Source organism: Eutrigla gurnardus (assembly GCF_963514095.1).
Source record: "Eutrigla gurnardus genome assembly, chromosome: 2".
Classification (NCBI taxonomy): Eukaryota; Metazoa; Chordata; class Actinopteri; order Perciformes; family Triglidae; genus Eutrigla; species Eutrigla gurnardus.
The window spans coordinates 2,903,767-2,918,761 of record NC_139916.1 but is presented as its reverse complement, the minus strand read 5'-3'; the positions used below and the strand labels follow the sequence as shown (position 1 = coordinate 2,918,761).

The 14,995-nt window shown below is 42.4% G+C and overlaps 1 protein-coding gene across 10 annotated transcripts in view; it reads right to left on the bottom strand.

The window, feature by feature from the left end:
- rap1gapb (RAP1 GTPase activating protein b) overlaps positions 1–14,995 on the bottom strand; it is a 55,267-nt gene that overhangs the window by 6,734 nt on the left and 33,538 nt on the right. For 6 of the 10 annotated variants that reach the window (XM_084033488.1, XM_084033494.1, XM_084033491.1 and 3 more), the window contains 14 exons: positions 14,798–14,833; positions 13,369–13,416; positions 10,433–10,657; positions 9,593–9,696; positions 7,849–7,927; positions 7,712–7,765; positions 7,553–7,636; positions 7,012–7,112; positions 6,615–6,744; positions 3,380–3,535; positions 3,221–3,292; positions 3,036–3,122; positions 2,352–2,495; positions 1,116–1,247 (listed from right to left, as the gene is read on the bottom strand). In XM_084033488.1, coding sequence (XP_083889614.1) covers positions 1,116–1,247; positions 2,352–2,495; positions 3,036–3,122; positions 3,221–3,292; positions 3,380–3,535; positions 6,615–6,744; positions 7,012–7,112; positions 7,553–7,636; positions 7,712–7,765; positions 7,849–7,927; positions 9,593–9,696; positions 10,433–10,657; positions 13,369–13,416; positions 14,798–14,833 — 1,452 coding nt within the window. The remainder of the gene's footprint in view (positions 1–1,115; positions 1,248–2,351; positions 2,496–3,035; positions 3,123–3,220; positions 3,293–3,379; positions 3,536–6,614; positions 6,745–7,011; positions 7,113–7,552; positions 7,637–7,711; positions 7,766–7,848; positions 7,928–9,592; positions 9,697–10,432; positions 10,658–13,368; positions 13,417–14,797; positions 14,834–14,995) is intronic. The other 4 variants (XM_084033495.1, XM_084033497.1, XM_084033492.1 and 1 more) reach the window with 2 other exon arrangements.

The window sequence follows — 14,995 nt, the reverse complement described above, 5'->3', positions numbered from 1 at the left end:
AAGAGTTAAACGCTGGAAATGAAATGTTAATTTTACAAAACAACAAAAAAAAAAAACACAGTTAGATTTATGAAAATTCTCAGCAATCAATATATCAAATTACGACAGTGTATTAGGGCCACTGTAGGAAAAAAAAAATGAACGGAGCCGAGGGCAATATTCTGAGAAAAATTTTAAAAATGTGTACAAGATTGTAAAGTTTATAAAGTTGCAAATTTACAAGATTGTAAAATCGCAAATTCCCGAGTTTAGAATGTGGCAAATTTACAAGATTGTAAAATCGCAAATTTCCGAGTTTAGAATGTGGCAAATTTACAAGATTGTAAAATCGCAAATTAACCAGTTTATAAAGTGGCAAATTTACAAGATTGTAAAATCGCTAATTTACGAGTTTAGAACGTGGCAAATTTATGAGATTTTAAAGTTGCAAATTTACAAGAAAAAAGTCGAAAAAGTTTATAAAGTATTATATTTACGATGCTAACAACTGGCATTGATGCTAGCTAACTTCCATGGCCCACAGCATTTATTTTTCTAATTTATATGTCACAAGTTGTGACGATGAACACCTCGTTAAAGTCCTTATGGTTGTTGGTTCCGTTTTTTTCCCCCCCGACAGTTGCCCTAATACACTGTCACCATCGAATGCTCTGAAAAATACTTAAATAATGAATAAATAATAAATAATGAGATCTGTCACATTTCTACATCCATGTGTGTGCAATAATATGAAATCATGATAATTTGACGATAATGATCATTTTGGGGGCGTGGCTTCAGAGGGACGGGATGTCAGTGCTAAATATCTTCACTACATTTAGCGCCTTTTGCAGCTTCCGGAAAAGAGTTGGCGACACCGACTGGGCTTCGGACGATGCTTAAAACCTCGTTCGCTCTTTTGTAATCCCTCCACATTACCAACCCTCGCTGTAGCAGGAACATGATGTCAATGAAAAACAATGAATGAAAGCTACTGAATGTAAATGAACGTGGCTTCGATGAGAAGAGCTGGAGTAACCTGTGGTTTCTATCCCGTGAACGAGGTTGAGCGTGTACCCTACCCTGAATATCTGTGTTGAAATGGGCATCGTGTGAACCAAAACAGGTCTACTTACAATCCCTGGGGCTTTGGGGCTCTCTGCGGGATTGTGGGTAAAGCTGCCGCTGTGACTAGTGGAGACTGTGTGTGACTTCTTGTTACTGAGGCCCATGGCGTCCATAGACTGGCTTCTGCTGCGGATGACCCGCTACAGAGAGAAACGAGGAGATGCCGGTCAGAGGATCCGAGAGGACGCCGAGACGCAGCTCACCGACCGGCTCTTTCAAAACCATCATATCATATATATATGTATATATCCTACTATGCCTATCAGAATGTCTGCTGTGAAAAAAGGCTTGTCACTCATATATCTACATCCAAATGTTCATGCAACTGGTCCTTTATTCTGTAACATGTCATATGGTCTCATACGTCTTCATATATGTGAATATTTTTTGAATAAATGTGTGTATATGTGAGAATTTGTATGTGCACGTGACCTTATAATGGCTTGTGTGTATGCAGGACTGTTGGTGAACACATAGGGGCAGTAGAGGTCAACAGGCAGGAGGGGAGAGGTTCACAGAGGCGGAGGAGGATGAAGCCGCATCTCTAATCTAAAGTATACGACGGGGGGTTTTTATGTCATGGGAGGGGAAGATGAGTCGCAGCATGACAAAAGGAAGACGGTTAGACAGAGTGGGAAATATTAACTTGTGGAGGGATAAAAGAGAGAGAAGCAGCAGCGAGGTGAAGAGGTTTACACAGCGTTTCTGTGTGGAGGATAAATTAATGTAAAGACAGAGGAAGTACAGGAAATATGGCCGAGGACCAGAGAGGGAACGCTGCCCATGCAGAGACGTGCAAACTGGCATCATCAGCTTCCTAATGAGGGCTCGTTACACACACACACACACACACAATCACAGCTCCGTCAGCGGCGAGCCTCGGCGAACCCCAGAGGCCCGCGCTCCGCCGCCCCAATGGTCATTTGATGAATCACGGCAGTCGGAGAGGAAGAGCCTCAGAAACCCACACAGAGCTCAGCTCAGAGTGAGGAGGGAATCTCAACGCCACAGAGGACTGGTCCTTTGAGATACTACAGAATTCTCTCTGCTTTGTTTTCTCATGTGTGAATACCCAGAATCCCAGCCAGGAGGAGGGGGGGGAGGAGGGGGAGGAGGAAGGGGGGATCATCCTCAAAGTTACCACAGTCAGAGCCATCCTCTTTCATGCATGTGCAGATTAATGGTCATCAAAAGGGAGGGATGTGTGTGTGTGTGTGTGTGTGTGTGTGTGTGTGTGTGTGTACCTTAAACGATTCAAAGAAGCCTCCTCCCCCGCCGGCGGCGCCGTTCTCCAGCTTGTCGTCGTCGCCGCCCAGACCCATCATGGACTGGCTGTTGACGTGGATCTCCTCGTACAGGGTCTCCAGCAGGGCCGAACGCGTTCGCTCCTGACAGACGGCAACGGCAACGGTAACGTCAACATCAACGGCAACAGCAACGACAACGACAACGTCTACGTCAACGTCAACGACAACAACAACAACGGCAACAGCAACGTCAACGACAATGTCAACGACAACAACAACAACGGCAATGACAACAACAACAACGACAATGACAACAAGGACAATGTCAACGACAACATCAACAACGGTCCACAAGTGAGTTTCATCATTTTTTATATTGAGGAAACACTGATGCCGAGGGAACAGCTCGATGACATTTATTATATTTTATTGGATTTTGCATTTGCATAATGGTGAAGACTGGAGGTAGGACTTGACAAGCTTCTTCCTATCCTTTTTATATTTATCATTTTCCTTTTGAAAGAAAGAAAGAAATCGCTTGCTATCCACACACACACACACACACACACACACACACACACACACACACACACACACACACACACACACACACACACACACACACACACACACACACACACACACACACACACACACACACACACACACACACACACACACCTCCAGCTTGGCGAACTTTTCGGCCTTGTAGCAGGCGTACTCGGCGTTGATGAGCTTGGTGAAGAGGAACTCTCGGAAGTCGGGCCCCTGAGGACGGTTGAACACATAGAGAAGGAAATGAAGACGAGGATGAGGATGATGAAGGTTCCTGACGTCAGCTTGTAAAGGGGAGTTGAACTGCTGACCTTCTTAAAGATGGCGGGGTCGGGCAGCGCCGGCCCAAAGAAAGGAACGTCGTCCCGCGCCGTCACCGACACCTGAGGAGAGAGAGCAGGATATGAATGTTGAATGAGGGAACCTGAAATGTTTTTTTCCCGATGCATTAGCCGTCTCCGGGGTCTGACCTTGTAGGTGACGTCGTCCGTGCACGCGTTCTCCACCTGCACCACGGCGTACGCGTGCAGGAAGTTGGACTGGATCATGTCGGGCACGAAGGGCGTGTTCTCCTCCTGGAACACGATGGCCACGATGTCGTTGCCGATGTGCCTCTTCCTCTGCAGCTGGACGACAAACAGCAAACCCACAACAGGCAGGAACATGTCAGACTGCAGCTCGCTACAGGGAGGATTAAATGGGAAATGAATATGAATAAATATAAATAAAATATGTAAAATAGATATAAGTAAAATAAATATTTAATTTTATATAAAATATATAAAAATAAAATAAATATAAATAAAATATATAAAAAAATACAATAAATATAAATAAAAATATAAAAATTAAATAAATATAAATAAAATATATAAACATAAAATGAAAATAAATAAATAAATGTATAAAAATAATAGAAAATACAATTAAAATTAATAAAAACAAATGTAATAAATACACTGCCGGCAGCGAGGAGGACTTCCATTCAGAGTCTTGTTATTCAGTGTTCAACACACTGAAACACTAATTGATTGATTTTTCTGACTTCAAGCTCCATATTTTCACTATAGATTATCCTATTTTGCATTTAATACATCTCAAGTTACTAGTTTTATATGTCTGTATGTCTTTTTTATGTATCTTCTATGGACCGCCCCTGTGTCTGGAATAAAGATTGATTGATTGATTTTAATGTTCATTCTATGTAAATCTTCCTTTATTGTAAAGTGCTTGATGCTGAGTTACTTGTATGAAAAATGTATACAAATAAAAACTCTAAATCATATTAATAATAACACCAACTGTTATCCTTATTCTAATAATAAGAATAAATAATAATAATAATAATAATAATACATTCTTCTTCTTCACACCTACGGGTGATTTAGAGGGATCAACTAACCTGCATGTGGGTGAACGCCGGAGAATGTGGCGCTCCCATTATTCTAAACTTTATAATTAACAATAAATTATTCCTATCATTATGAGGGCAGACCGTTCTTTGGCCTGAGCGCTGGAAAGCTGTTGATGGCGATTAATGAAGCTGAACAGCAGCGGAGGAGGCGCCGCAAAGTCAAGCAAAAAGCTTTTTACGAGCGTGCAGATGGCTCCGCTGTCAGAGACCCAAATCCTCTCCGCTGAATTCTCCCGTTTCTGCCAGAAAAATATAACGTTGCCAAAAGGACACTTGTGCACTTGGAGGATGGAGTGACTGTGACCAAGTTTTACATTCCAAGCAATATAAAAAATTTTAAAAAACGACTTAAGTCCTGCCAAGAACGGGAAACACCTTCCTCTGCTGGAATCTCCGTTATCACCTCGAACTCTCCGATAAGAAGACGTGGCTTCTTCTCCTTCTCGGGAAAATTCATCAAATTAAAAAATGAAATATGTGCAATCAGGACTTTGCAGTAATTGGGGTTGAAAAATATATAAATTCTGCTCAGCCTTCCAAAATGTAAATAGATTTCTATCTTTACAACCCAAATCATTCCACAACCTGTTATGGAAGCACATATATCAGGTTTTTAGTTTGAGTTAACAGAAATCAGTGGAATATGTCAGACCCGGATCTCTCTCTTCAGTCAACATCAACCAGCTGATCGGGCTCTTTAACTCTCTAAAGCACATTCATCAACTCCACTTCACACCTGTCGGCTGCTGCAACTTGAGCAACTGTGTGCTCACTATCACACGGCAAACATTGACTCTGGGATTTAGAGACGATGATTCTCCTCCAGTTAGCAGTTGGAGACGTGACAGCACACGTCTGTTAAAGAACAATGAAGCATCTGTTTGCAACTCGAGACCATGAAATATTAACTACATCGTACACAAACGTATCAAATATTTACAAAAGCCCGACCTTTCATAAACAACAAGCTCTTTATTACCTTCCTAATCGTAAGATATCAGCAAATAAGTTTCACTGCAAAATAAGAGACGAGAAGAAGAGAAATCCCAATTTGATAGAAAGAAATGCAACTTCAAGTGTGTGATATCGCTGCTGATGGAACTGGAGTTATGTGTGATAAAAGACATATTAAAGAGTGAGACAGGATGTGTGCGTCTGCGGAGGTAGGGCAGACAGACAGGCTGCTGCTGCATCATCCCTGAGCTTATAAGCTGTCGGCTTTAATATTTACACACACACACATACACACACACCAAACTTGAGCATCATCGCCGTCACTTTAAAAAAAAACTTGCCGAGTGGCGGCGCCAGATCAAGACACGCTGAAACATCTGTCAACGCTGAAACAAATCAAATTCGATAACGTGCAGTGGGATTAATCCTCCCTCCTGAAATAATGCTGTTACCCACGGTTGCACCCCTCCCCCCCCCCCTCCATGAATCATCCCATGTGGGTGTTGTTTACATCCTGTTTCTTGGACCGTCTGTGCCGGGTTACCGTGGCAACAAAGTTCAAACTCAAAGCGTTTAAGAGCAGCTGTGGACGGAGATGGAAGTGTTCAACACCGGCGGAGAGCAATGCAATGCAAATCAATAAAAACAATACTTTTAGAGGACGTCAAACCTGCAAATCTAAAAAAAATAAAAAAAATTGTTTGTTCTGTGCTTGCGATGTTTGAGAAAAAAATATATATTTTTCTTTTTTTTTCTTCTGTTAAAAATTGATCTTTGGGTTGTTTTGGGAAATAAATACCAGTTTTCTTGTCTGTTAAAAGCTTAATAGCTCATGTTATGCATCATGTTGTTGTGTATCTTGTGTATTTAATATGCACATTGGTCGGGGACAGATTGTGAAGCCCTCTGAGGCAAATCTGTGATTTTGTAAACTGAAATGAATCTTTACAAAAAAGAAAGAAAAAAAAAATACTCCCATGTGGTATTTTTACATTTTGGTTTTAGTTTAGACTAATTAAACATGTGAGTGAGTGAGGACGGTGGTTGAAAGATTTGGTTTCCTGTAGACGGAGTCAATGTTTGTTTAAATTGAGCCGGCAATATCTACGTATTTACCGTCCACACATGAACGTGGCATCAATATTCCAGAATATTTCTTACTCTCAGGAAGAACGTGAAAATGACGAACTAACCCTTTAACCACTGATTTTAGTTTGATTCCTCTCATCAAAATCAACTTAGATGACTTCAAAATCTGGATGTGACAGTCCGACGCCTGGAGGAGTGACGAGGCTTCGAAGGCGACGCTGCTGCTGCTGCTGATGATGTCACTGTACCTGCTGAGAGTCTCCCTCCGTGTACGGCAGCTTGGTCGACACGTGGAACATGATCTCCTTATTGTGGAAATTTGTGTAGATGGACTCCGTCCCTGTCTGCCCGTGAGCCACGTCCAGCCCACCGCGAAACCTGGAGAGGAGGAGGAGAAGGAGGAGGAGGAGAAGAAGAAGAAGGAGGAGGAGAAGTAGAAGAAGGACGAGGAGGAGGAGAAGGAGGAGGAGGAGGAGGAGGAGGAGAAGAAGAAGAAGGAGGAGGAGAAGAAGGACAAGATGAATAAAAAGAATGAATGTCAGGCATACTCTGCTTCTTCCAGGATTCATCTACAGGAGGGCGAGGTGGAGCGACATGAACCGAGAATCAAGAAAAAGCAGGTTTAAGTGAAAAACGTGTCCGAACCCTTTAAAGTCGTGGAGTTCGATCTTGTGGCCGAGAACGTCCAGGAACTCAATGAAGGAGGGACTCTCCTCCATGTTTCCAAACAGCTCCTCCTCCGTCGTCTGTTAGGGAGAGTTCATCAGGAGGACAAGAAGAAAAGACCACACACACCGTCTTGTATTTGTGTGTTGTGGGGTCCATCAGTTTTTAGGTCACATGTTGGTACCACCGTTTCCAGGGGTCAGAAATGTTTGAAAAAAAAACTCGACCACCTGATATTGCATTGGCTGACAGATACACACTTTTTACACACACACACACACACACACACACACAGCATTACCTATCAAATCCTGATGGGGGCAGTAGAGCAAAATCGACACACACAAACACACACACAAAACAAAACAGATGTTTCTATTATTCTGGGCCTTTTTAATGAGAGGCACTAGGGTAGTGTCTTGAACTCATCTTGTTGAATTGGTCCAACATTTTGGACCCCACCATGTGACTACGCTCCTGGGCCCCACACATGCAGAAAGACGAGAACACACACACTCACCTGGCCGAACTTCTGATAAATAACCCCGAACTTGAAGTTGTTGCTGATCACGTGCTCGTCGAAGGTGACGATGAGCCTCGACGCCTGCAAACACAGATTTCCCCGTCACGTTTACGCTGCCATGGCGCCGGCGGGCGGTGGGACAGAAAGTTTGCCTACCTTCGGGTAGAGGACGGGATAGAACCGGTCCACGTTGACTTCCTCACAAACCAGCTGGGTGGGATAAAAAAGCACACTCAGCATTCTGAGTACATGCTGAAGTACGTTTACTCTACGTTGTGTGTGATAGGAAGTACCTTGGCCATCTGCACCACGTTGGGGAACTCGGTGAGGCAGGAAATGGGAATCACGTCGTGGTGCGTTTTTAGCTTTGTGCTGAAAAACAAGTAAAAAATACTCAACGTCCAAGCGGATCCTCCTGCTGCTTCACTGTTTCTCTTCCTTTGAAGTTTGGCATTCACCAACCTTTCCATTTAATTACTTTGTAATTATTCTCAAAAAATAATCATTACTCGCGGGCGTTTGGGATTGGGGTTGCACTGCAGCAGAAGGCTCCGGAAAGTTCATTGAATTTGTTAACGTCGGACGTGAATCACTTCCACTCGATGCTTCCACCAACGAACGTTTCAGGCTGCTTTGGTTTGTTTTTTACTTTGAAAAAGACAATAAAGAAATCCAAATGAAACCAGTTGTATTAATGAGCTGCCTCGATAATGACGGCCGCGTGTTAAAAATGAAATATATATTCCCTCTTTGTCCGATCCTGCTGCACCTTTAGATTCACTTCAGATGAATCAGTTAAAAAAGGACCCGAAAAGGCGTTTCCGCTTATGAAAATGAATATTTTAAACGAGGTATTTTCCTAATCATGAAACAAATCTGGAAGGAGTTGAAATAACGTGAAAAATCCTCCAAAAAACGGGAAAACGAATGGCTTTTTATTATGAGTTATGTTAATGTGAAATGTTAATGCCCGTCCACAAATGTTGCTGGTCTGAATATGTCTGGATATGTATTCAGCCTCTGAGCGCGATACTCAAGCCTCCTTTTTGGTTTCTCTTATCAAAAAGCTGAACACGTTAAAAAGTCAGCCAGAGAGAAAAGCATTTTCCGTGGTGAATCTGCCTCCATTATCATGCAATCTGGTGTTACCGTGACCTCGCTACACTCACTCTGAAACTCCAACAATCATCAGGTTCTAAAAACGTGAAGTGGAGCTAAATGAATCCTCAGCCGTTCGTCGGGTCGAGCTGAGCCTCTTCTGTCTTTGGCCGGATGTGAGGGAGGATTTTGGGCGAGCGAGTGCGTGGGATTCGTTTATGCTTTTACCTACAATGGTCGATGACTCCGAGGCTACATTTACATTTTAACACTTCTATTTATACTCACAACATTACACAACTCCCAAAACATAAATGACAAAAATCTCTGTTGGTGAACTTTTCCAAATCTGTAACTGTTACACTTTCTATGCATCATAAACATGTTAGTAATGTAGTTATAAGCATTCATAAATATTCATTCAAACTCACAACACATTATAAGGGATTTTATGATGACATAAGGTCAAATATCATAGTTTTTTTGTTTGTTTTATTATTCACATAGTTGTGATACATAAGAATCTTTTTTATAATGCATTATAATCCCTGTTATAATGGATTATAATCCATTTAAAAATGTATCTAAGTGGTCATTGTTTCACCATTAAATCTGCGCAAGAACACAAAACATTGTGGGGTTTTTTTTAAGTTAATTTAAAGCAAACAATGACCACTTATATTAATTAATAATTTTTTTTTTTTTTCAACTTTGGGAAGTATAATACACTATTTGAAAAACACAGTGACAGCGAGTGACCAACAGTTATGACGTATTATGACACATGACCACATAATTCATTATACCATGCTCGATTATGTGTTATAAGTATTGTTATAAAGCATTATTTAGGACTGCATTTAACTATAATTACACTGTGCTATAGGCAGATTATAATGAATTCTATAAGTATGTTATGATAAAGAAAGAGGAACGTACCGGAGCATCAGGCGGAGATGCTCCTGATCCCCGATGACGTCGTACTTCATGGAGAAGACCAGGTGGCCCAGAGCTGCATCCATGGTGTAGTAGTTAAAGTGTTCCTGGGAAGAGAAGAGACTGAAGCAGCGGCTGACAGAACGCTGGAATACATGAGACTTCTAATTCAGGAACGTTACAAAGAGCCCTCGAGGGAGGAAGACGGTAAATTAGTTTTAAACAACTTATTTTGGACTGCTCGGGTTTACAGTGGGATTATATGCTGACATCAGCATTATTACTCACTTTGTGTGTGTGTGTGTACTTGTGTGTGTATATATTTAAAATATATATATTTTAACAGATTAGATGTCATTTCCAATATTCTGATTCATTTTGACGTGGTTTGATACTTTTATCTGGCTATAACATGAGAAAGAAATATGGTTACATGTTGTAAAGTGGTCGGCTCCTGTCAGATTCCATGATTGGAAATATTAAAAAGCTAAAATATTGATTCTGTGACCGATTCAGAGGATCTATTCATGCTTACATGCAACACGTTGAAAGTGAAAATAGCACCGAGTGGACAGACAGATGTGTTGACTTTAGACACAGTAAGAGTGGGTGGGTCCAAAGTTCAAAGTTAATGATTTAAAAAAGTGAGTGGGACTTGTCCCTCCCTCAAACAACATTGTCTTTTTCTGTCTTCATTTCCACTTGACAAAAAATCTTAAAAAATATAAATAAGCTGCATTTTACAAATTGGAAACAGTAATTTCAAATGTAGTTACTTCAAATCACCTGGTTGTAAATTTTGAGATTTATACGAGATAGATGAAATGGACACCCAATCCTCACCTTGCCCATGAACTGCTTCCTGTAGATCTTGGCCGTGCTGTTGGTCTCCAGTTTGACCTGTGCGGCCGGCCCGGGAGGCTGATCGGCCTCCGGCGGGTCCTTGAACTCGTGGTTGGTCCCTTCGATCCAGTAGCCTCCGAACTGGGGCAGCAGGATGAGCGGGAATGGACTGGTCCGGCCGAGAACCTCGTGAACGCTGGGATACGGGATGTAGTCCTCTTCTGTCTGCAGGGAGGGAAACCCGTCAAGTTAAGCTGACAAACTTCCAGTCACACTTTCAGTCGTGTGTCTCACAAACACACAGAATATTAACCAGAGGATCATCATACGTCTTATTAATGAAGGGCCAAATTAGCAGCCGTTTTCTACAGTCCTTTTTATGTTATAATGTCATTATGGGAACTCATTTAAATCACAATTTAAATATTTCTTAACCTCCTCTGGCACCGCCTTACATTTACATTTCGGGCATTTAGCAGACACTTTCATCCAAAGTGACTAACAACAACTAGATTTGTTTGAAGGAAGTGCAACAGTGACTTGAAATGAAAAAGACACAAGGCTTTACTTCCTGCTGAATGTGTACTAACAGTTCCCGTCTCAGTTCACCGTCCGACGGTTTTATTCAGCTATCGGACATTCATTCCTCCGTGATGTCACTTTCCCTGAAGAATGCCTTTCAGCAACCTCAGCAGAGCTCTCCTGGACTTGTTCCATTACAAGTCACGTTATTGGCCATATGGAGCAGAAGTGAAAGCAAAAGAAAATAACGGTCTCTTACACAAAAAAACAAACCGTTCTTATGACTTGGCATTATTGGCAATCGTGGCTTCACCGTGGAGGGAAGGGAGGAAGAGTCAGAGGGTCCACGAAGTAACAAAGCTTCAATTCCACTTTAAGAGAATACACTGGGTTGGTGCAGCTAGACTGCTAGCCTAATTGTCCATGAAGTAAAACAGTCAGTGTTTTGGGTTCCCGGCTGGTGGAATTAGAGAAATCATAGTGAAGATTTAAAAAAAAAAAAAAAGAATATAAAGATTCCAGATTTGAAAGTTATCTCCCAAATGTGCAGCGGGAGACTCCTCAGCTCAACGGGCAAAGCCTCCAACACCAAAAGGCTTCTTATTAAACGGAGGAGCGGATAAGTAACCGGCATCAACTGAACGTTACGAGCCTGCCGGAGGATTTGGAGGAAACCAGGCCGGAGACACGAGGGAGCCAGTCAGTTTAAAGGCTCACAGGTTAGAAGGGAGTGAACCGGTCTGAGGAAACGTGATTTACAGGAGTCTAGACACTAGGAGGTCTTGGACCAGGACTGCAGGATTGGATTTGGAGAAAAAATTTGACGTATTTGGGGTTTTTATGGAGGCAGTTCGTGTTTCATACATGGATATGTTGCTCAAAGATTTAATAACATTCCAAGATTCATAACTATGAATATATCATTCTGCAGGGGTAATAGAAAATGTGTAAAAAGTGAAGTGAATCTAGCAACTAGCAATATTTCAGTTTAGTGGGGAATCGGATGCAGTGAATTCTGGACTTCTGACACGCATGTGTCTAAATGCTGATCAGCTGACAGGAAACAAGAGAAATATCATTTTAAATAACACAACTGAACCAGTAATCCCAGTTTAGTGTGGAAGGACTACACAGGCCCCTGACCTCAAACCCAGGGGCCTCACCAGCCCACCGCCAGGGGCCCGACCTCCCCTCTGCTGAAAGGAGAGAAATCCCTTTAAGTCTGGAGGTTTGTGGAGAGTAAGCACATCAACGAAGTGATGTTCAACAATCCCACGTGTTCCCGCCGTCTGGTGTCCACACACTTTTGGCCACATCGTGTGCATCGCTGATCTGAGCCAATTCACTGTGTCGTATTATATACAGAGTGACATGTTCCTTTAATTATTCATGCCAACGGGATTACAGAGCTTCCTCTTTCAATTCAATTTCATTTCTATAGCCTCCAATTTACAAGTCATAAAGCCTCTGAGGGCTTTACAATCTGGAAAAACTCCCTCATAAAAACACAGATGCTGCCTACACTCTTAGAAATAACAGTTCCTACAGGGCTGAGGTTCTACCTGGACCCTTTTGCTTTCCTTTTTCAAAGAAAATTCATTCTTCAAGGATGGTTGAAAGTTGATTGTGAACCATGACTGTTGGGCTGGACCACATGAGCCCTGGTCCCGGATGGAACCATTGCACCATAGAAGGGGTTCTCTGTAGTGAAACCCTTTATGTTGGGTTCTAAGAAGGGTTGGGAGAAGTAATCGATTGTATAAGGCTTTGTTGAAGGATTCTGCATCGATGCAGTAAAGTCTATCATCGATTATTCATTTTTTGGGGGACAATCTTTCCACATGTTCTATAAGTAATGTAGCACATCAACTGTATCATTCAAATAGGAATTTGTTTTAAAGATTTGAAGGAAAAACCCCAAAAAGAGATGCATCGAGACCCTCAAATGGTAAACGAATTGTGAGGTGACTGACCATTCCCACCTTCTAGGTTAAACCATCAGAGGGGTTGACAAGCTGAAGGACCCTGTATGGTTCTAGTTGTTAGAGCCTTTATGTCTAAGAGCGTAGGAGTCTTTATATAACTCTTTTCTTTAAGCTCCCAGAACCATAAGAGGGTAGCCAAACCACCTCACCAAGTTCCTCGACTGTCAGTCCACATCGATACGTTTCATGTTCTGACTTCACACGATTACCATCTACCCTTTGTGACTTGATCTCAGACCCCCCCACTGAGAGGATCCCCCGGTCTTCAGTCGACGGCGTAAGCCCGTCGAGGTAATAGTACAGCTTTGGATCCTGCAGAGTCCCAAACTCAGCCCTAAAGCCTGTCTGACAGCTGATAACGACCAAGGTTTATGACGCCGCCATTACGGATCCTTTACCAGACGGTGACAGATGTGAGGATTTACTCACTTTGAGGGGGGGAGGGAGGGGGCATCGCTGCTCATCCATTCTGTAACCCTGCAACGAGAGAGAGAGAAACGATAGGAAACAGGTGGAATATCTACAAAAACGGCTTCACAGACACCAACGAGGAACATTTCTGATTGTGCAGCAGGAAAGAGGAGTGACATCTTGGAGAGAAGACGAGCAGAGGTCCATGACAATATGTTTCCATCAGGCCATGGCACAGTTATCATTAAGCACAATTCCACTTAAGGGCCAAAAAACAGGACTCTGCATGTATCTCTCCTTAATGTGCTGACTCATGATAACTTCTGACAGTTCCCCAAAGCTCAGAGAGAGAGAGAGAGAGAGAGAGAGAGAGAGAGAGAGATGAGGAACAAAGCATTCCCCATCAGTGGCCTCTTTGTGACGGATACCCTGCAGAAAGATTTGAATCGTATCAAATTTGATGTAATTTTTTTTCAGGAAGATGAATCAAATGGAAAAAAAGCTTTCATTAGTTGAATTCTTTGAAGAATGCTCCTCCGCTTCTGTTTTTCCCTTTTCCGTTCCCCTCGTTCCCGTCGCTTGTCGGCAATAATAAAACCCTTCTGTTGTCTGCAACTCCGAATTGCCCCGAGAAGCTGAGAAACACTTCACACATTACAATTAAAGGCATTAGTAATACATAACTTCAACTTAAGAGAGATGTTGTTGTTGTTGTTTGAGCCTCTGCGGCGTTTTATATATCCTAAACCTCAATAATGTCTCTTTTTGTGACTGTTTCAGCAATATTCTCTTCCACACAAAACTATTTAAAAATAGTTATTTTGTATTCTGCCCTGCTCTGTTATCCTCTTTGCTGCTGTAACCCTGCAAATTGCCCCACTGTGGGACTAATAAAGGATTATCTTATCTCATCTTATTCAGATACAGAATGGTGTTTGAGAATCATGTGACACAGCAATGCAAAGTTATTGTCATCTTCATAAAAGACAATTATATGATGATTCAGATAAAAAGGTGTAAACTTTGTTGATCTTTCCCACTTTGCTTATTTCAAACCGACTGCTCTTCTGGTTCGTGCAACTTCACAGGATACAAAACAAACTACATTCCTACAAATCCACAACAACATCTCAACACATAGGACTCAGCACATTCAGAAGCAGCAGGTCTGTAAAGGCAGCCTCGGGCTGCGAGACAACGACATTACTGGCAAAGAGAAGATACATGGAGACGCACATGAAAGCGTTGCAGTAGAAGGGTTGTGATCCGGGAGACAGAAATAGCAGGAAAGGCGAGAAAAAAAAGCCTCAAAATAGAAGTAAATGGAAGTTTTATGTCCGGAGCGAGAGTGGAATTCGGAGCTTTGATTAATGCTCGGGGAGGAAGAGCGGACGGGGGTTTCAGGCGGCGAGTACACGAGGCGGAGCCCGGGGAACACTTACAGTACCTGCATCCTCTCGATCATGGCAAACAAGTCCGAGCTCTGGGGAGGAGAGACACAGATCCAGAACGGTGAAAAAAAAAGAAGATCTGTCTGTGCAGTCTCAGGACACAAGACCTCTGGTATTGAACCGCCGACACCCCCTTCCTCATTTAGGCGCTCCGTAACTCTTCCCGACCCCCACTCAGCAGTCTCACTGAGGCT